Source organism: Oryx dammah, unplaced genomic scaffold, assembly GCF_014754425.2.
Source record: "Oryx dammah isolate SB20612 unplaced genomic scaffold, SCBI_Odam_1.1 HiC_scaffold_24, whole genome shotgun sequence".
Taxonomy (NCBI): Eukaryota; Metazoa; Chordata; class Mammalia; order Artiodactyla; family Bovidae; genus Oryx; species Oryx dammah.
This window is the reverse complement of record NW_024070208.1, coordinates 21,727,875-21,750,015: the sequence shown is the minus strand read 5'-3', so window position 1 is coordinate 21,750,015 and position 22,141 is coordinate 21,727,875. Positions and strand designations below refer to the sequence as shown.

At 45.0% G+C, this 22,141-nt stretch overlaps 2 protein-coding genes and 1 non-coding gene across 5 annotated transcripts in view; all 3 read right to left on the bottom strand.

The window, feature by feature from the left end:
* The window catches only part of LOC120882899 (phosphatidylinositol 3,4,5-trisphosphate 3-phosphatase TPTE2-like), a 91,735-nt gene extending 79,373 nt beyond the window's left edge, over positions 1 to 12,362 (bottom strand). Inside the window, exon 1 of the mRNA XM_040266716.1 lies at positions 12,301 to 12,362. Coding sequence (XP_040122650.1) covers positions 12,301 to 12,362 — 62 coding nt within the window. The remainder of the gene's footprint in view (positions 1 to 12,300) is intronic.
* Positions 12,363 to 15,012: 2,650 nt separating this feature from the next.
* Positions 15,013 to 22,141, bottom strand: part of THSD1 (thrombospondin type 1 domain containing 1) — a 30,462-nt gene continuing 23,333 nt past the window's right edge. For all 3 annotated transcript variants that reach the window (XM_040267012.1, XM_040267014.1, XM_040267013.1), the window contains 2 exons: positions 17,538 to 19,308; positions 15,013 to 16,182 (listed from right to left, as the gene is read on the bottom strand). In XM_040267012.1, the coding sequence (XP_040122946.1) occupies positions 17,936 to 19,308 (1,373 nt within the window). In that variant the 3' untranslated portion in view covers positions 15,013 to 16,182; positions 17,538 to 17,935. The remainder of the gene's footprint in view (positions 16,183 to 17,537; positions 19,309 to 22,141) is intronic.
* LOC120883428 lies at positions 20,729 to 20,843 on the bottom strand. Its single transcript, XR_005725784.1, has one exon. It is a non-coding gene; the product is annotated as a U8 small nucleolar RNA (small nucleolar RNA).

Below are 22,141 nucleotides of genomic sequence, written 5' to 3'. Positions count from 1 at the left end.
GAGGTGAAGAAATATGGGCTTATTGGAGACATTTTGGAAAAAGAACTTGAGCCCTTGGCATCTACCAAGTAAATTTCGATGTTAAAAAAAAATAGGGCAAAATTACAAGAAAATTTCCAAGCACTATTTTTAAAATCTTAAATTCACCATCTTTTTTGGTGTGGGCTGATTTTCTGTGAGACATTAAAGGTATTGCCAGGACAGCTGAAACAAATGAGACTAAGGAGAAAAAGTAAATAAAAAAGCAAAGAGTGAGAGAGAGCAAGAGATTATTCATTTAATTTCAAGTATTAGGAAGCCAGTACTAAAACAGAGAAGTGGGACGACAATGAATGATACCTTATTGTAGTCCAGGCTCATTAAGTTTTCTAAATGGATGGGCTCAGAGACCTATTTCTTCTTTTGGTTTCACATCTGCATCTTCAGTGAAATAGGGAAACATCCAAGCCCTTTACTACACAGTGATGTAGAAGTGATAATGTTCCCAAAATACATTTATAGCATGTGCATCTGAAAACACTCTAAAACACATTTTTTTTAACAGTGAAATAGGTCAGACAAAGAAAGACAAATACTATATTGTATCACTTGTATGTCAAATCTAAAAAAGCTGCACTCACAGAAACAGACTAGAATGGTGATCACCAGGAGCTGAGTGGTGAGGGAAAAGGAGGTGTTGGTCAAATACTATTAATGCAACCTACCGGTTACAGGATGAATAAGTTCTGGGGATGTAAGGTACAGCTTGGTGATTATAGTTAATAATAATGTAGTATATACGTGGTAGTTGATAAGAAAAGTAGATCGTAAATGTTCTCACCACAAAACAAAAAAGAAAATGACATCACATAAAAGAAATGGTAAGTATGTGACAGGATGCAAGTATTAACTAATGCTATGGTGGCAATCGCTTTGCAATAAGTGTTTCCAGTCAACACCTGTACACCTGAAACTTACACAATGATAAATGTCAATTATATTTCAATAAAGCTGGAAAAAATAATAAAACACATATATTTCACTGGACTCATCCAATTGGAATCTACCAGTGCCAGTGCCGAAAGGGTAGAATAAGGAAGCTTTAGTCACCCACATAATCTTCATTACCCCTATCAAAGCTCCCCCCAAAATATACAATCTAAAGAATGACAAACATGCTCTACAAATGAACTTCCTCCATCCAGCAGTGACCATCAAAACACTTAACCACTGGGAGGGCATGAGCACTGCAAGGACACTGCCTATAAATAACCAATAGGGGTATCCTAGCATGGACTGCGGGTACCACATACACATCTGCCCTCCTACATCCACTTATTTTCCTCCAAACTCTGGTAACATTTCTTGTTCACTGTTGTCTCCTCCCCATTCTGCTTGTCCTTAGGTGCGTGTGTCTTGCTGTACTGCTTTACTATCATTTGGTGGGATTTCAGTATGCATTGAAAAGCTATGTTTAGCAAAAAGTCTACAAGATGCTCTATTCTGTTATCACATTTGCTTCTTATACTACCCTTACGAGAAAGGTATTATTGCAGAGAGTGAAAAAGTTGGCTTAAAGCTCAACATTCAGAAAACGAAGATCATGGCATCTGGTCCCATCACTTCATGGCAAATAGATGGGGAAACAGTGGAAACAGTGACTTTATTTTTGGGGGGCTCCAAAATCACTGCAGATGGTAATTGCAGCCATGAAATTAAAAGCCGCTTACTCCTTGGAAGGAAAGTTATGACCAACCTAGATAGCATATTCAAAAGCAGAGACATGACTTTACCAACAAAGGCCTGTCTAGTCAAGGCTATGGTTTTTCCAGTGGTCATGTATGGATGTGAGTGTTGGACTGTGAAGAAAGATGAGTGCCGAAGAATTGATGCTTTTGGAGTGTGGTGTTGGAGAAGACTCTTGAGAGTCCCTTGGACTGCAAGGAGATCCAACGAGTCCATCCTAAAGGAAATCAGTCCTGAATATTCACTGGAAGGACTGATGCTGAAGCTGAAACTCCAATACTTTAGCCACCTGATGTGAAGAACTGACTCATTTGAGAGGACCGTGATACTGGGAAAGATAGAAGGCTGAAGGAGAAGGGGACGACAGGGGATGAGATGATTGGATGGCATCACTGACTCAATCGACATGAGTGTGAGTAAACTCTGGGAGTTGGTGATGGACAGGGAGGCCTGGAGTGCTGCAGTCCATGGGGTCACAAAGAGTCGGACACAACTGAGTGACTGAACTGAACTGAACATAAGGAAACCAAGGTACAAGCATGGTTACAATTCCTACTCAAGGTCGGATAGATATTAATAATTATAATGGAACAATATTCAAATTAGTCAATCTGGTGACAAAGTCTATGCTCTTTCCTCCCAAAGAAGAAGCATCTCCCAACGTGCGTGGATGTGATTGCTATGCTTCTCTCTCCATATTAATATGCTTTCCCCAACCTTCTGCTAGTATCATGTTTTTCAAAAGTGGATCAACTGTCCACTTGTATCAGAAGCATTTGGACGGGATTATTTTAAATGTGAATTCTGAGTTCCACCCTAGGGCTACTGAACCTTGGCCTCAAGGAGGCTGGGGGTGGGGATTTGCATTTTAAGTTATTCTCTAGAAGATTATAATTCCCAGACAATGTTGAGAGGCATTGCTCTAATTAATGCGTGCCTCTGCAAAGCCATAACACCCACCATTCCTTTCTGGCCTGAATTCATTTTGCTGTTGGGGTAATGTATTTATATCTTGATGAATCCAAGCTGTTTCACAGTAATATTAGAGAAGAGCATGTCAGATAATTGAGGGAAAATATCGAGGAGTAAACATTCCGTCACTTTTTCCAGGATAGAGTATCTAAAAATGCTGCTACCAAAAACTGTAAATATGTTACAACAGAAAACATAATTTTAAAAGCTAGATGGGCTCCAAAATCACTGCAGATGGTGACTGCAGCCATGAAATTAAGACACTTGCTCCTTGGAAGAAAAGCTATGGCGAACCTAGGCAGCATATTAAAAAGCAGAGACATTACTTTGCCAACAAAGGTCCATCTAGTCAAAGCTATGGTTTTTCCAGTAGTCATGTATGGATGTGAGAGTTGGACTATAACGTTGAGCACTGAAGAATTGATGCTTTTGAATGGATAAGACTCTTGAGAGTCCCTTGAACTGCAAGGAGATCCAACCAGTCCATCCTAAAGTCCATCCAATCAGTCTTAATATTTTCACTGGAAGGACTGATGCTAAAACTGAAACTCCAATACTTTGGCCACCTGATGTGAAGAACCGACACACTGGAAAAGACCCTGATGTCAGGAAAGATTGAAGGCAGGAGGAGAAGGGGACGACAGAGGATGAGATGGTTGGACGGCATCACTAACTCCATGGACACGAGTCTGAGCAAACTCCGGGAGTTGGTGATAGACAGTGAGGCCTGGTGAGCTACAGTCCATGGGGTCAAAAAGAGTCAGACATGACCAAGCGACTGAACTAAATTGAGACTGGGATAAAAGTAGTAAGAGGACCAGAAAGGACTAGAAAACAAATCCAATGGGTAAGCTAATGTTCACACTAATCTTGCTGGCTGGAACATCCCAGGGAGCCAGCAGACACAGTCCGAGGATTGAGCAGGTGGGAATCAGACTGTACCCCACACAAAGTCAGACTGAAGAAGGCATCTTAGTGAATGAACTGGGTCACGCACCATGCTAATGTTGGTCGTGAATCTGTTAGGAGAGAATGTGTGTGTGTGCTAAGTCGCTTCAGTTGTGTCCAACTCCGCCAGGCTCCTCTGTGCATGGGATTCTCCAGGCAAGAACTGAAGTGGGTTACCATGCCCTCCTCCAGGGGATCATCCCAACCCAGGGATCAAACCCGCATATCTTATGTCTCCTTCAGTCAGGCAGGTTCTTTATGACTAGTGCCACCGGGGAAGCCCCTAGGAAGGGATTCTGTGAATAACTTTGCTGTGAGTCCTTTTAGGGGTAAGCATCCCTGAGTCACCACTCTAAAAGCCATGCATCAGAGAGGCAGATCTAACCCTGATTACCAGTGAGAGCTCTGGAGGAAATGGCTGGAGTACTAGCTTGATTCCATCATTTTCCCAGTGTGAACTTGGATGAGCTCTTGACCCTCCCTGGGTCTCAGTGTCCTTGTCTGAAAACACGTACCTGACAAGGTTGATGTAAAGATTAAATTATTTAACACATGTAAGTGCCTTTACCAATGTCTCATAAGTTGCAAGCTCCCAACAGATATCAACTGTGTTAGAGTCAAACACTGGTCTCTGCAGCAAATCCCAAGCAGACAAGCCTCTTTGGACTTAACCTTTAAATGTCCAAGTTATACCCACTGAGCTCTAACATTTAGATATAAAAAGAGTGGTATCGATCTTTGGTACAAACACTGGCAGGTTATTTCTTTAACATTCTGGAAATCTAAGTATATATAGTATATCACTTTGCAGCTACTTTTTCATAGAAGTGTAACTCTACATGCTAATTTCAAGCATTTCAAGCTAATTTCATTAATTTCAACTTGGCCTAGCACCTCCGTCCTGTCCTCCATTCTTATCTCCAGCCACTGGCCCATTGCTGCCAAACACTGCCTCGGGAGGGTTTCCAGCCCCTCCCAAACTCAAACGTTCCCTAGTACTGCTGCTGCTGGGGTTTTTTTCCAGCTTTGTTGTTGGTCAGTTGCTCAGTCACGTCTGACTCTTTGCCGCCCCATGAACTGCAGCACGCCAAGCTTCCCTGTCCATCACTATCTCCTGGAGTTTGCTCAAACTCATGTCCATTGAGTCAGTACTGACATCCAACCATCTCATCCTCTGGTGCCCCCTTCTCCTCTTGCCCTCAATCTTTCCCAGCATCGGGGTCTTTTCCAGTGAGCTGGCTCTTCACATCAGGTGGCCAAAGTATTGGAGCTTCAGCTTCAGCATCAGTCCTTCCAGTGAATATTCAGGGTTGATTTCCTTTAGGATTAACTGCTTTGGTCTCCTTGCAGTCCAACGGACTCTCAAGAGCTTCTCCAGCACCACAATTTAAAACCGACAATTCGGTGTTCATGTTCTTTATGGTCCAACTCTCACATCCGTACATGACTACTTGCTTAGCTTTTTAAAAAATACTCAGAATTTCTGCTTTGCCAAGCTTGTATAACTTCTGCCTACAGTTAATAAGCAGCTGTTTTTATAGCTACCACACCCTTTTAAACTCTAGAAAACAGCCAAATTCCATGAAAGTAAATTTTGTGCTTTAAGATTGTTTTTAAATGGGGGAAAGCCTCCTCTTTCACTTAAGTTGTTTCTTATGGGATGGGTCATAAAGCTTAAACTAGGTAATAGAACTTTGGATAGGTCACCCTAGCACCAAAAGTATATCCTGTATCCCATCCACTAATCACTTCCTGATGTTATTAGAGGCTGGAAAGGAACACCCCAAAATGAAAAGCAGTGTTAGGGACCTTGGATATCTTTTCTCTTCTTCCAAAGCTTCCTTGAGTCTTAAACCAGATATTAAATATATGGAAATTAAGTTAAAATTACTCATAATGACTATTCTTTTGACCCATGTGAATTTCAAACATTCATTATTCATGACTCTCACCTCTTTAAACATCAGAATCAATTGGGTTTTTTTTAAGGCAGGTCAAACAAACATCCTTGTCATAACTTTTTTTTTTCACGACAGTGAGCAAGGAACCCATAGAAGTTCCTGCTACCCCTCCTATTTTAGAAGAAGTCTTTCCTGCAATAGCTCAGACTAGAAATTTAAATTTTTTTCCTGGGACTTCCCGGGTGGTCCAGTGTTTGGGACTTCGCCTTCCAACGCAGGGGATGCAGATTCCATCCCTTGCTGGGGAGCTAAGAGTCCATACGCCTCTCAGCCAAAACAACAAAACATGAAACAGGAACAATATTCTAACACGTTGAATAAAGACTCCAAAAATGGTCACATCAAAAAAAAGAAAATCTTTAAAAAAATAATAAAATAATTTTTTTTTTTCTGTCATGCTAAAACCCAAAGGGGTCACACAACTGATTGAGAACATAGCACAAATGCCTCAGACGAATTGTGTTTTAATACAGCATGGCTCAAAATAGCCGAAGTCCAACCTCCATAAAATACTGCTCTGCCTGCATGTTCTTGAACAAAGAAATTTCAGTTGGAAAACATTAACTGCAGGGTCTGTGCTCGGAGGTTTGGAGCATCTGGACTCAGCGATGGCTGGACTGAAACAGCTGGTGACCTCCTGGGAGCAGCGCTGGGGCTCTTGCACTGCTGATCACGTATAGATTATAAAATTACTCTTCTGCTCTTCAGTCAGTTCAGCCGCTCAGTGGTGTCTTTGTGACCCCATGGATTGCAGCGTGCCAGGCTTCCCCGCCCATCACCAACTTCCACTTTTCAGTGTCCCCCAGAATGATGGGAAATCATGGGCTGCCTCAGGGACCTGTGGAAAGGACATGGTATTTGGCCCAGGAGATTGTTCCTGGCCTGGACGATGGTTGTGTCCCCTTGAGCAAGTGCTTGTCCTCTGAGCCTTCCACGGCCACACAAATTCAATAAGACAGCATACACCTATGCAGCTACCTATTAATAGAAAACACACAATAAGTGCATCTTCATTACTGGGAAAAAAACACGTCTCTGTAGGGTCTTCTGGGAAATCACTCATAACAAGCCCTTCTTTGTAAACTGTTTCCATAGGTTGTAGCAGTCAACAAAGCTCTTAAGAGAAATGAGATAAAGACACAATGCCCGTAAGTTCTGAAATCTCGGCTAAACCAATGTTGAAGACTAAATTCTAATTTTAGGCCAGTTTGACGCCCAGAGGTCCCTCTCTGGTTTCTGCTTCCTGTAAGCCTGGGTTTCCTGCCTTCAGGAGTGTTCTGCAGTCTGTAAATGAGTGAAGCAAGATCACAGGGAGTATTAGAAACTAGAAAACTGGACTGTATCGGCCCCATCAAAAAAAAAAAAAAAGATTCTAATTCAAACATTTTTGTCCAAAACTCACCTGTAGGCTAACGCCAAATCTCAGGCAAGCAGACATCAACTTTTCAAAAACATTTTTTATTTATTTATGGCTGTACTGGGTTGTTGTTGCTGCACTCAGGCTTTCTCTAGTTGTGGCGAGCAGGGGCTGCTCTAGTTGCGGTTCACAGGCTTCTCAACGTGGTGGCTCCTCTTGTTGCAGAGCGCGGGGCTCTAGGGTACATGGGCTCAGTAGCTGTGGCACACAGACTTGCTTGTCTTGTGACACGTGGGATGTTCTCGGACCAGGGACTGAACCTGTGTCCAAGGCGAATTCTTAGCCACTGGACCACCAGGGAAGCCCTGCTTTTGTTCTTTAATGGGTATACCTTAACAGGATGAAGTGGGCATTAACCGACATTCAGTCTTGTAGTCATACGCAGTGCTTTGCTAAACTTTGAGTACTAAATTCCTAGATGCTTACTCAGGTTTGGCCTTTCTCCTCCTCCATCATCTAGCCAGTATGCTAATACGTCTTGCAGCTGTCAGCAGGAAGACATTATTAAAGGACGTGTGGCCAGCTGCTCCTGGGAGCTCATTCAAGCCTTATCCGGCAGAGTAACTGGACTCATTCAACAGGAATTTGTAGAGCACCTACCCTGAGCAGAACCACACACCACACATGCATCTAGGCAGGTTTTCCTACTTTTCAGCCCCTATTTTACTCCAAGGATTTAGATTAGGCAAGATTAGCAAGTCATGTCATCAGTTTCTTATTCCTTTAAATAAACAGGCACCTTCCAGTTATCAGCAGCAAAATGTTTTGTTGTTGTTATTTATAAGTAGAATCACAGCAAATCTGCTTCTAATCTTGTCATTTCTTTTGTTTTTTTAAATATTTATTTTATTTATCTGGCTGCACCAGGTCTTAAGTTGCGGCAGATGAACTTTAGCATACGAACTCTTAGTTGGGGCATGTAGGATCTAGCTCCCTGGCCAGCGACCAAACCCTGGCCCCCTGCATTGGCAGCGCAGAGTCTTAGCCACTGTACCACCAGAGGAATTCCTAATCTTTCCCTTTCTGAGCTTGCTTGAAAGTTGTTCTGAACTCTGCTTAAGTCACCCCAGCCAGTAGAAACGATGCACCAGGCCCTCTGCTCAAGCATTGCAAGGCTTTATGCCCTGCTGGAGTTTGTGATCTAACACGACCACCTATGACTCTGGTGAACACAAAATGGATAAATGGAATTATAAATGCCCTACAAAAGCAAACAAAATACAGAGATTTTAGAATGGTAAAATGTATACACTGGTTGTCACAATAGACTTGTTGGGATGCAATGTAAAATAATGATTATAAAGTTCCAGTGAGCAAGGGCAAAGATCTTGAAATTAGAGTGATTTTTTACTGGATCTCAGTTTCAGTCTACTGGAGGTAAAAGCCAGATGCAATGAACTGAAGAGGGAGTGGGGCAGGGAGAGAAGAAAAGAGCTGATAAAAGGGAAGAAATAGCATAGATAACTCCTCCAAGAAGCCCAGTGGGATCAGAGAAGGCATGCGATCCTTAGCACAGGTAGAAGGGACAGCAAAAATGTAAACTGAGAAGGGTTTGGAAGCAGATAGTTTGTAGTTGGAGACCAGGAAGCAGGGCTTCGAGGTTGCACAGCTCCTGAGGACTTGGTTCACGGTGTAGACAGTGGGCATGTTGTGCCCCAGAGTTGTGAAATTGGGTGTTTCCATCTCACTCTCTCCATTAACTCCATTTTAGCTCTGAATTAAGAAGCAAGAACACCTATTTCCAACAGAAAGAGCACAGGGATCATCATGATGGGAGTTGCCTGGTTGGGACAAGGTAATAAAGAAATAGGATCTCTTTCATGCTTTCCTGGCTCATATATCGAATCCGCCTGCCAATGCAGGAGACCTGAGTTTTGATCCCTGGGTCAGGAAGAAGATCCCCCAGAGAATGGAATGCCTACCCACTCCAGTATTCTTGCTTGGAGAATTCTACGGACAGAGAAACCAGTGGGCTATATTTATAGTCCATGGGGTCGCAAAGGGTCAGACACAACTGAGTGACTAAAATTATACTTTCACATATGTCAAGGCTATCAAAAGAGTTGATGTCATGGGAGGACATAGGAGTTGAATCTTGGGACAAGTCAAATGGTGGCCAAGGGACACCAAGAGCTTGGAAGATGGCTGGACCACACGCCGGGGTCCTTCACTCACAACATCTCACTCAATACCATCAACAGTCTAGCAAGAAGAGATGGTTCTTCCTTTTTGGATAAGAAACCTGAAGTCCATAGCGGTGAAGTCCATATACAAGTTCACGCAGTTGGGGAACTTGGCAGGCCAAGACTCCAGAGACAATGAGCCTTCCCCCTTCGAGTGCTTCAGGTGCTGCTTGAGACACAGAGGAATAGTGTATCCCATCCCTGCCCCCAGCTCTCACATGCTGTTGGGAACAATAGCATATGAATAACCATAAAGCAATGAGATGAATGCAAAACTGGTTTATGAGCAAAGTACTGTGGGAACACAGGTTTAGAAATTCTCCCAGGCAGCTGTATATTTGGCAGGGAGGGAGAGTGAGAAAGGGATAAATGATTATAAAATATTGACTTTTTAAAACCCCATGAGTTTATGGAGAGGGAAGGTGGCCATCACCACTTTCACTGAGTGTTTCAGCATCACTAATTATGGGACACCTGTGCCTCCTGCTGTGATGGGACACAGAACACCCCAGCTCCCTAGGAGTCTTCAAATGGATCCAAGCAGGGCTTTAGACATGACTTCCTGGTTACTACAAATACAGAGAAAGAGGCACACATTACCACTGTCAGCAGGCAATCAGACAAATCTACATTTGACAGGACAACTGGCAGTCAGTGTCATTTTTTTATGTATGTGGAGGAACAATCCAGGACACAAGAAAACATAATCAAATGCAAAGCAAGAACCTCAACCAGATTCTGAGTCAGAAAAAGACTTTTAGGGGACAACTGGGGAAATCTGACATGGACTGGATATTATTTGGGGGAATTGTTTTCTTTGTTGTTCAGTTGCTCAGTGTCTGACTCTGCAACCCCACGGACTGCAGCACACCAGGCTTCTCTGTCCTTCACCATCTCCCGGAATTTGCTCGAACTCATGTCCATTGAGTCAGTGATGCCATCCAACCATCTCATCCTCTGTTGTCCCCTTCTCCTCATGCCTTCAATCTTTCCCAGCATCAGGGTCTTGTTTTCTTAGGTGTGATAATAATATGGGTTTTGTAGAAGAATGTCTTTATTGTTAGTAGATACATTTTAAAGGGTCATGTGTATCTGCAACATATTATTTTTCCTTTTCCTTTCTTGGTCACACCTTAGCGTTTGTGGGAACTTAGTTCCCCAAGATTAGGGATGGAACCCCTGTCCCCTGCAGTAGAAGTGTGGAATCCTGACCACTGGACTTCCAGGGAATTCCCTGCAACGTATTTTTAAATTGTTCAGTAACACACACACACAGGATTGAACTATAGAAGTTATTTATAGTCAACTATTTTCTATTACAATTTCATATGGTCCAACCTAATAAATAGAAGAAATTTCCCAGTTGGAGCAAAAATATGTAAAACATGAAAGTATGAAACAGACACACACACAAAATCAATCCAAGGGGTCCAATAAGAGAGAAATAACAATTCCAGGAAGAATAGAGAAGACTGAGGGGAGAAAGACACCAAAGATACATCACAAAGAAAAATTTTCAGAACTAAAGAGACATGCTTTCCATTAAAAAGGGCCTCCTGAGTTTTAATTAGGGGGAATGGGAAAAGCCACATGTCATTTGGAAGATATTAAGGAGGTTATACAGGAGAGGTTTCCTGGGACTGGGAAAAATCAACTTCTACAAGAAAGAAGGGGCTTCCCCGGTGGCTCAGTGGTAAATAATCTGCCTGCCAACGCAGAAGACTCAATCCCTGGGTCAGGAAGATCCCCTGGATTAGGAAATGACAACCCACGGACAGAGGAGCCTGGCAAGTTACAGTCCAGGGAGTTGCAAGAATTGGACAGAATTTAACGACTGAACAACAGCAAGAAACAAGGTTAATAGTGGCATTTGATTTCTCATTAGCTACACTAGCAGCTACACTATTCTAATAGCTTCAGAATTCAGGGGCAAAACTGGTTTTCAATCTGGAAAACCCATACCTAGTCAAATTATTTGTGAAGGCAAAATGAAGATTTTTTTAGTCGTGCAAATACTCAGAAAGCTTCCTTGCCATAGACCTTTTCTTGAGAAGTTATTTGAGCACCTGCTCCATCAGCAGAACGTGACCAAGATCATCTGCCGTTTGAGTGGATGAGCCACCAGTTCATAGTTGAGCCAGGAGAAGGGCTCCAGGAAAGAAAGGGGTTTCATAAGATATAGAATCAAAAGAACTTACACATGCATTACACTCAGAGGATGTCTGGAAAGAAGAAAAGCAACTAGAATTTCTTTTAAAGACTCTAGACAAAAGTCCCAGTACAAATATGAATCAAGTTAGAAGAGGACATCAATGGACTTCAAAAAGGAAAAAAAATTATCCCAAGCAATAGATAGAATGGGAAGAAGGTACAGATGTCCTCTTTCAACAAGAAAATACTAGGAAAAGAAAAAAAAAATTTAACCTTGATTTTGAGCAATTGAGAAGCATAGGGTTGTAATACTTTACAGAGCAGGAAACGTACTTCTTGTCTCTGCAATGAATTTCTATCATCAACAAATTAGCCTTCATGCTGTTTATTGGTTACTGTCAGACTAGACCTGACAGTAGAGGTTACGAGACTCTCACCTGAGGACAAATTTTATAAGACTTAACTGTGCTTACAGACTAGAATGCAAATATCCTCAGCCACAGAAATCTAACAGTTAGAGCACAGCTTGATGAAAAGTTTGGAGGCGGAAGGACAGGTGGAGAGTCTAGAAGTCAGGAGCTCAAATACCCTCTTCTCATGAAATAGCCAAGAGATGTTGTCTATATTTAGGAGAAGAAAAAACAAAAGTTTAAGGAAATTAAAGTTGCAAAAGTGAACAACAGAGCTAAAAATAGTGATGTAACAATCATGTGTACAGGGGTGATATGAAGATGAATCTTTAGCAACAAGAGTCAGTAAGCAATGTCATAAAATAGCAGCTCCATCATTTTAACACAGTTGGAGAGCTTCAGCATTGGCGCCCTTGCAAAGTGGAACTGAGGCTATGGAATTAAAAGGAACCATTGCCTCCTGTTGTAAATCTTCCTGTACTATTTGTCTTTCTTCTGACCAGACCCAACCAAAAATAACAATCATATCTTACAGGGTTATGGTGACGGTCAGGGATAATCTATTATGAAAGCCTGGAAATTTAATCAGGGCCATCTTGTAACTGTTACGAGTGGGATTTTCTCCTAGTGTTATTATTGGACGTCCAACCTCCCTCATCCTACATTTGCTCCTTCCCTGGGGATCCCAGATGGCTCCACTGCCCAGCTGCCCTGTCAAGCCTACTGTTTCTGCAGCACTCCAGCTTCGAGACTCATCTATCACTGCCCACCTCTACTCCGATGCCACCTCCGCTGCTGGGGTGAGTTCCCATCCTGTGCTTACATCTCCTGCCACTTGTCTCCCTCAACCATTGCCAACACACATCAAGCTGTGTCTTACTATTATACACTGACTGATATAAATTTATCAGTTCAAATGCATGCACTTGAAAACTTAACTTTAGCGCACATTTTGTTTAGTTGCTAAGTCATGTCCGACTGTTTGCGATTCCATGTACTGTAGCCCTCCAGGCTCCTCCGTCTATGGGATCTTCCCAGCCAGAATACTGGAATGGATTGCCATTTCCTCCTCCACATCATCATATAAATACACAATTAAAAGTATAGCTAATAATATACAACACTTCATAGCAGTTTTTGCTGTTTCTGAACTTTACCCCAAAGGACTGCTTTAAAAGAATCTCTCCTTACAAATAAAGCAATATAAGCTATCATTTGAAAAAGAAACATAATTGCTTCATTCCTCTTCATCAGCTTGGGATACAGGCAGACATCTTGTTTTGTTAAAATTAGATGACTCGGAGTCCCTACACCACTTTTACAGAAGGTCATTCATTTTTTCCTCTGTGAGTCCTGTGTCCTGAAATGATTCCCAGCCCCCTTTGGATTCTTATACCTCCTCTTCCTGAGATGTCATGCTGGCCAGAAATCTAAGAAGACATCCTTTCCTCTTCACTCTTCAGATTTGCTCAACACTAGGTCCATGGATAAATTAAGTACTTCACCCAGGTTACACAGCTTTTGGTGGGTGGGCTTTAGGAGCCAAAATCTAGTATTTAGGTTGGTTCCAAAACATGCTGTTCTTATGCTTCTGGGGAGGCGTCATGGGGGTGCCATGGAGGATCCGGGTAGAATCAAGCGTTGCCCAGTTCCCCTTCCCTCCCCAAGAACCTTCTTCCCTTGGCATCACTGCTGTCATACAGCTGTGTGTGTGACTCTTTGCCACCCATCAAGCTCCTCTTGTCCATGGAAATTCTCTAAGCAAGAATACTGGAGTGAGTTACCATTTCCTCTTTCAGGGCATTTTCCTGACCTAGGGAATTGAACCTGTGTCGCCTGCATTGGCAGACATATTGTTTACCACTGAGCCACCTGGGAAGTCCTATCATACAGCTACTAAGTGTCAACAGCAAGACAGCGCATCTTTATGTGAAACTATTACCTTTTTTTAATTTTGCTATTTCAAAGTTTTATTAATGAAATTCCCAAGTATCCAGAACTGGAAAAAAAATAGTACAATAACACATACATCCACCAGGAGACTTCAACAACTGTTAACATTTGCTGTACTTGTTTCATTCATCCACTGGTCTAGCTGTTGAGCTCGAGTTCCTTTCCCAAGGGCTCCTTCTCATTTTCTGACTCTTCCTTTTCGGAGCATCATGCTTTTGTTGAACAGATGTAACGTCATTTCACATCTCTTTAGTCATAAGGAAATCATTTTGTAGGGCTTTTCTTTGATTCTTCTTATTCCCTGAATTATACATTTCTTCTGGGGTCGGTGTTTCTCTTTTTAAAGACCTTTCTTTGCCATACTGTTCTCAAACGTTTCATGAACCCAGTAGTTGTCAGGCTCTTCTTATGAATGAGCGAGGAGAAAGGCCGACTAGGACACCAAGTACCTGTGCAGGGCGTGCTGAGTGGCAGGCTTCAGCTGAGGGTGAACAGTCCGAGATCTGAGTGCTGAGGCTTCTCAAACGCTGGAATGAGGGGGCTTTGTGCCAGGTTACCAACGACAACTACCGCTGTTCAAGTTTCCTTGGAAACAGGCTTTGCTGTCTTTATAAAACTCCCCTCTGGTCATTGGTTGGTTGGTTGGTTTTGGTTTGGTCTGTGGTTGAACATCCAGTTGCTGGGAGTTCTTGGCACCAGTGCTGAAGAGTAGGAATGGAGGATGACCGTTTCGTATAGAGATCTTCACTATTCTTCCATCTTCTCTTCACTCCCATGATTTTTCTGAGTCCCCAGCCTCAGTGAGGGGCTAGCACAGAGGTAGGGCCCTCATCTTCTGCAAGACCCTCTAAACACATCCTGGGCTAGAGCTTCTTCCATTTTGTGTTCTTCCATGTACTTTGTCCTCTAGAAATCCATGGAAATCACTTCATCTCTTGTTCTCTCAACTGCTTTTGGTATTGTATGTTTTATATTCGAATCCTAGGAGGGTGAGGAAATAAATATATATGCTGAAGTCCCCATCTTGAACCAGGGATGAACATTTCCATTTTACAATGGGGAAAAAAAGAGGCTCATGTGATTAAGTGACTTACCTAAGATCACACAGCTGGAAAGGGAGGGGCCAGAATTAAACCTGTGTGCTTTTGACTATGCCAAATACTTCTTTTTGTACAAATCATGACTCAACTGGTATGACCTGGAGAAACAAGCCCTTACATAATACGATATGTTTAAAATACACTGTCATCTGTGTATAAAAATGACTCATAAACTCCCCAGACTAAAAATTGTACAATTTTTACAAGTTATGTATCTAGAATAAAATGAAAAAAAATCATAAAAGTAGTAAAACAGCAGTTTGATATTTTGTGGGTCAGGTTGGAGTGGAACAGACCTCGAGGAGAGAAAATTGGGAGGAAGCATAGGTCATCATTTGGGCAGTAGTAGCAAGGGCTTGGCACACTGAGTGTTCTTGGTTCTATGAAATAAATCCCCTTTAGAAGTCACATCTGGGCAGCAGTTGACCAAATGAGATGGTGTGGACTCCAGGCAGTGGGGTGAAAAGAAGACTTGCTAGGAAGACAGGGCACCCTGTCCACGTGGAAGCCACTCTCTCATATACACTCAATACTTACTTACTTGCACAGACACTGCAAAACGCTCTACGGATGCCTTCATCTCTTTGCCAAAGCCTTATCCGGAAAAGTTAAGGATTTCTTCATTTTGGGATGCTTCCAAAAAATAAAAAAACCCACAATATCTCACAGGAACCCATCCCATTCAGAATGGTTTAAGATTTAAAGTGTTGTAAGAATTGTCCCAATTCAACCACAAATACAGTTTGAGGGCTTTTGAATAGCTGGTCATTTATTCAACAAATCTTTATGGAGCTCCTACTCCACGGCAGCCACTGGGGCTAGGACCTAGGGACGCTGTGGTGAGGAACAGGAGATTATTTCTAAGGAAGTTAACCACTTCTCCATCAAAGACAGTGCTGAAACATCCATTTTTCTCTTTTTCAGACAGAGGCCAAATTAGCTTAATTCTGAAATGTAGAGACTGACCCACAGAAAACTGGGCTAGGTGGTAGGTGAATATATTACATGTTGTTATCAACTCACTGTGATATTAACTCCCTGTGACATTAATTTAGATGCATGATATACAGGGGAAAGACATAAGTTGACAGAAAATCTTTCCATTCACAGTGTTTTTCTCTAATTTTCACCTTCCCCGTAGCTGCTTTTATCTCAGTCAGAAGAAAACAATTTTTTGGAAATCCATCGTGAAGTCCAGAAGAAGCAAGCGCACCCTCTGTTAAAGGCTGGCACATAATCCTGTGAACTCGGAAAGAGAACAGAGCTTTCCAGTAGGACAATGAAAGGGGAGATTAAGAAGTCTGGTTTCCTCCTCCTCCCATCAGCTGTCAGATACCACTGAATAATCGGTTTCTCTTATTCCTGAAAGGTAGATAGCTATTATTAAAGCATTTCCAAAAGGAAATATATTTTGGTTCTCATTAATAATGGAACAAATGAAGTGGTACTGCGACAAAATAAACTTAAGGTACAGTAATCGCATTTGTGACTTTTCCTTTTCCCCATCTAATTGCACTCTCTCCAATGGTCCCTGAAACCTCGCCAGCAGGCTGACAACCTGATAAACTCTAAAAGGAAGAAGGAAAACAGAGTCTAAAAGGCAGGGTAGGTGCGGCAGCTAACAAAGGTCAAGATGAACAAAGAAGAAAGTGCAGTCACTCAAGTGTATGCAGATAAGGCGTCAAGTTCAAGGTCTGAGAGGAAGTACAGCAGATTGCAGTGCCCACATGGCACCTGATTGATGATAGACCTCCAGGGACGGAGCCCAACCTCTAGGTTCTTCTCAAACAGGAGGGAAGGGGGCAAGCACAGAATTTAAAAGAATGACACACTCCGAGGACGGGATATAAACTGATTAGAACCAAATAGGTCCAAGATGGCAGACAAGTCCAGTTCCACTAGACTTTGAGCCTCAGTGTATGCTCATTGTAACACATCAGCATGCTAAATGACACACTCACAGGCATCATGACAGTTCCAAGGCTGATCATAAAGATCAAAAAGCAGGTGATGGCCCAATTTCTGGAAATCCCCACCTCTTTCCCAAAATAGCTGGAAAAATCCTTCTACTTCTTAGCTTATGAAATTACCCACCCCTATAAAAACTATCTTTCCAGGTGGCACTAGTGGTTAAGAACCTGTCTGCCAGTGCAAGAGACACAAAAGACATGGGTTCGATCCCTGGGTTGGGAAGATCCCCTGGAGTAAGAAAAGGCAACCCACTCCAGCCTTTCTGCCTGCTAAGTTCTATGGACAGAGAAGCCTGGTGGCCACAGTCTATGGGGTGACAAAGAGTCAGACATGACTGAGTGACAACATGTGTGCTAAGTTGCTCAGTTGTGTCCAATCTGCACCCCTATGGACTGCAGCCCTCCAGGCTCCTCTGTCCATGGGATTCTCCAGGCAAGAATACTGGAGTGGGTTGCCATGCCTTCTCCAAGGGATCTTCCCAAACCAGAGACTGAACCCGGGTCTCCTGAATTGCAGGCAGATTCTTTACAGTCTGAGCCACCAGGGAGGCTCAGACATCACCCAATTCTCACCTGAAAGCTATTCTGGAATATCTATGGTATCATTATTTCTAGGTAGCCTAGAAATAGTCATCAATGAGAATCAGCCAAATACAAAACCTATTCAATACTGCCTGTGCAGGAGTCAAATTCTGAAATGTCTCTAACTTAATAAATTACAAGTCACAGTTGTGTTAGGGAGCTTACTTTGTTCCAGCACTTCTTACAGTTGAAACGCTCAGATGTGTTTCCAGTTGGAAGCTGCCAACGAAGTGTTCATAGCATTTCACACTCACATGCTGTATCTTGTCGTTTTTCATACTCACATGAGAGACTGAGCCCTATTTTGCTCGTTTAAATTTTATTATCACAGTTAGTAGTGATAAGCTGACAGAAACAGGCTAAGGAAGGGAAGACGTTTGAGATAAATAACTTCTTATGAACTGAAACACAGGTACACACTTGTGAGTTACCACCTGGCCCACATCCTGCCCTGCTGTACTAAAGAGTCCACACTAAAAAGAGTCCACAGAACATTGTAAGCAGCCGATCCCTGGATCTGGGCCCAGGACTCCGCTGTGTGAAGTCTCGGGGGTGATGTTGGTCTAGATAACCAGCTTCTCCACACTCAGCGTACTTGTGGTTTCATCCTCTTCGTTTGACCCAAAGTATCCCGGGAGATCCAGCATCCGCTGCTCTGCCTCGGTGAGGCCGAAGGATGTATTGTCGTAGAAGGCGAACTCTGGGTGGGCGGGGAAGCTCTGACACTTGTCTTTTCTGCCCTGAGAAGGGCTCAGAGGGCTGACCCTCTGGTAACCATCTTTGGGCGCCGGGGGCGAAGGCTGCTTCCTTGAGACACTCCTGTGACTGGGGGACGGCCCCCTCCGAGCCCGGGGAGGCTCCGGTCTCTCCCCTGCCCCCGCGAATCCGGCGTGGCGATCCCCCAGGTCCGGTTTCCTTGGGGGCGGTCCCAGGGAGTGGGGTTTGGGGAGAGGGCTTAAGGGACCACTGGCCCCCGCTGCCCCTGGGCCGTGGTCCCGCTTCTCCGGGAACAGGGCAGCGCCTCGACTCGGAGGCCGGCCTCGTTCTCCGGCCTGGTCCCAGGTCCGGGCCCTGGGGCCGTGGGCGGGGGTCGGCCGAGGGGTCAGTGTGGACAGGCTCCTCTCCCGGAACGGCCGGGCCTGCCTGGCCTCGTGGAAGCTCGCCGTCCTGCGGAAGTGGGACCCCCGGGAGTGGCTCCTCACCTGCGACTTGCGGAGGAGGGTCTGGCTGGGGCTGACCGCGCAGCTGGCCGCCGAGAGTGGATGGTCCAGCCGGGAGGGGGGCCTGTCTCCGGCGCCCACTGCGGGGGGGTGCTCCAGGAACGGGGACTTGATCCGGAACTTGCCGGCCGTGGCTTCCTCGGGGCTCTCGGGCCCTCCGGGGGATGCTGCGGCGGCAGCGGCGGCGGCGGCGGCGGCGGCATCGATGGCCGTGTCCGTCAGGGGGCTCTGGGACACGTGGTACACCTTGGTGGTCTCCGTCAGGCCTTTCTTCTTCATCTCCTTCAGCTGCTGCTGGGCCAGGCGGTAGCTGAACAAGGGCGGGATGATCTTCTGGGCGTTGGCCTGGAAGCTCTCGCTCCCCGAGGCCTCGTCATCGGGGGGCGCTGGCACGCTCCGCCGGTAGGTCAGCGGGATGCCCGGCTCCCCGGGGCTCCCCGCCGGTCCCTCACCCACATCCGAGAAGCTGCCGCGCGGCTCGCTCAGCTCACAGATGTTCTCCTCGTCGGAGTTCTTCCGGCAGCCCGGCCCGTGCAGCGAGTTGTGGCGGGCGGGCGTGCTGCACTTGGGGGCGCGGCCCAGCTTCCGCCAGAGCGTGATGAGCACGGTGGCCACGATGATGAACAGGCACAGGGATATGCCGGTGACCGTCACGACGTTGTTGGACTTCACGGGAGCCTGGGGCTGGAGAGGAGATGGGCTGGATGGTTGGAAAGCTACCAAAAGAAAAAAGTAAAAGGACAAATGTATCCTCTGGTTCTCTCTGCGTGGGTCTAAGGTCTCTGGGTGGCTTGCTCTAATTATCTAGCACTTAAAGAAAGTGAAATCAACAAGGACTAGCACTTCTGGTCATACATATTTCTACAGACAACTTAAGTCAAACTGAAAAACATAGACCGGTAGAAAAAAGTGCGGTGCCCAGATGGGCCACAATCAGGGTGACTCCTGGCCACACTCAGCGTCTGCTGACACTTGAGCCCAAATTTCTACATAGAAGCCTCAGGAGGAGCCTTTCAAGGTAAAAAAAAAAAGGTTTCTCACTTAAGGTAAGGTAAATATGGGCTTCCCCGATGGCTCAAAGGTAAAGAATCTGTGTGCAATGCAGGAGACTTAGGAGATGTGGGTTCAATCCCTGAGTGGGGAAGATCCCCTGGAGGAGGAAACGGCAAGCCACTCCAGCATTCTTGCCTGAAAAACTCATTGGACAGAGGAGCCTGGCGGGCTATAGTCCAAAGGTTGCAGAGAGTTGGACACAACTGAGCACTGGGCTGCTGCTGCTGCTGCTGCTAAGTTGCTTCAGTTGTGTCCGACTCTGTGCGACCCCATAGACGGCAGCCCACTAGGCTCCACCATCCCTGGGATTCTCCAGGCAAGAACACTGGAGTGGGTTGTCATTTCCTTCTCCAATACATGAAAGTGAAAAGTGACAGTGAAGTTGCTCAGTCGTGTCCGACTCTTAGAGACCCAATGGACTGCAGCCTACCAGGCTCCTCCGTCCATGGGATTTTCCAGGCAAGAGTACTGAGTGGGGTGCCATTGCCTTCTCCGAAACATGGGATATCAACAGTTAAATGTACCTTTGAGATGAATGTTGGAAAATTTCCAGTAACACTTGAAATGCAAAGTAATTTAGACAGGTTGCAGCTACATGTGCACATCTCAAGAGAAATTGATAGGTGAAAATAGGTCTTTGGGCAATATACTACAACTCAATTTTTCTCTCCCGTGTCCGGGAACTGTGTTTCCTAGGTACTGGAGCCTCTGTTTTCCCACTTCTGCTTTCTCAGCTCTCTTATCTCCTCCCTCCCTTCCATGTGGCGCTGATTTTCCTCCTTCTTCCCTGGTCTCTCAATCTGGTGTGTCCCACAGTCATCAAAGTGTTTCACCAAGACTCAGACACCACCTGGGACCTCAGCCTGTACTGCCGCTCAAGTACCCAGGAACCTGAGACCACCCAGTTCCACCCGGTAGGACCTCTCTTTCAACTCTTAGGCCACTGTCCATCATTTAAGCCCTTCCAATCACCTGTCCCCTCTCTTTTTTAACTAGTTAAGGTGGTGTGCCGTGACTCATGGGGTCACAAAGAGTCGGACACGAATGAGCGACTGAACTGAACCGAACTGAGTTAATGTATGTATCAGGAGCAATCAGGGTCTTGCAAGTCATGATCATGAATCATGCGAGCTCCAATCACCACATTCTATTCTGCCCTCTAAAAGGGGGAATAGGTAAGGATTAGCCTACCAGATGATTTTTTCAGTTTATTTTTAATTGGAGGGTAATTGCTTCACAGCCACAACACTGTGCTGGTTTGGTCCGGTGTCTCCCTTCCCCAGTCGTACCCCCAGCTCCGTGAGTCATCTCCTGGACCCGTCCCCAATGCTCCCCTCCCCTCTCCACTGCACCCTATGAGACACCTATAAGCAAAGACCTCACCATCCAGAAATTTTCCACAAAACACTGTTTGTCTACTTGCCTGACCTGAGGACAGGCCCTCCCGCAGGGCAGAGCCTCCTCCACCCACTCTTGGGTGGGAGCTTTATTAGAAGCAGAGCCAGCGGCAGGGCGTGTCCCTCAGCCTCCTCATCCCTGGCTGCCATCTCAACCAACTCTTTCACCTCCGTGTAGAAGTTCTACTCTTCTGATGCCCATGTCCATCCATCCAGACACTCCCCTACCCCTCCCTCAACTCTTGTCATCTCCCCACTTCCAGGCACTCATCAGTCAGCGGTACCTGGGTCCAGTCTCCCTCCCCATCCCAGAGCTGGGACCCACCCACGCAGATGCCAGCAACAGAATCCTAACTTTCACCTGGGATGCTCCCCTCTCCATGCTTGCCACATCCAGAGCTGCTAAATCCTCTCCCCCGCATCCTACTGCCTTGGGTCACTGACAAACTCTTTTAACAGGCCTCCCTGCAGCCATTCCTGCCCCTTCTGATTTCTACTCCACACTGCAGCAGAAAGAGCTCTCTACAACACAGGTCCAATCTTTCAGGGGCACTTAGGATCTGGCTTGTCCAGCCTCTTTGTGTGTATGTGTGTCTATTTTGCAACGCTATGCAGCTTGCAACATCTTAGTTTCCTGACCAGGGATTGAACCCAGGCCCTTGGCAGTGAAAACACTGAGTCCTAACCACTGGACTGCCAGGGAACCCCCTCTGTCCAGCCTCATTATTTTTATCCCTCTTTCCTGACACTGTCCTGCAGCCACATCAAACTGTTGTCAGTTCTCTGGGTTTCTTAAGTTGCTCATCATTTGCCAAACTTTCATCCACTGCTCCCTTTGCTAAAACTTCCTTTCTCACCTAATTCACCAGGTGACACTTATTCAGCTTTCAAACTTCAGCTCCCATATCATTTCTTCCAAGAACAGAGGTGTTCCCAGCCTGGATTGTTGCCAAGTATCCACAGCAAGCTGTGGATATCTTCTATTGTACTGGACGCTACACCTGCTTCTGTGTCTGCTAAGTTACTATATCATACGCCGCTTCCAGACAGAGAGACATGGCTTACCTATATATTTCCAACTCCAGTCAGTAACTGGCAC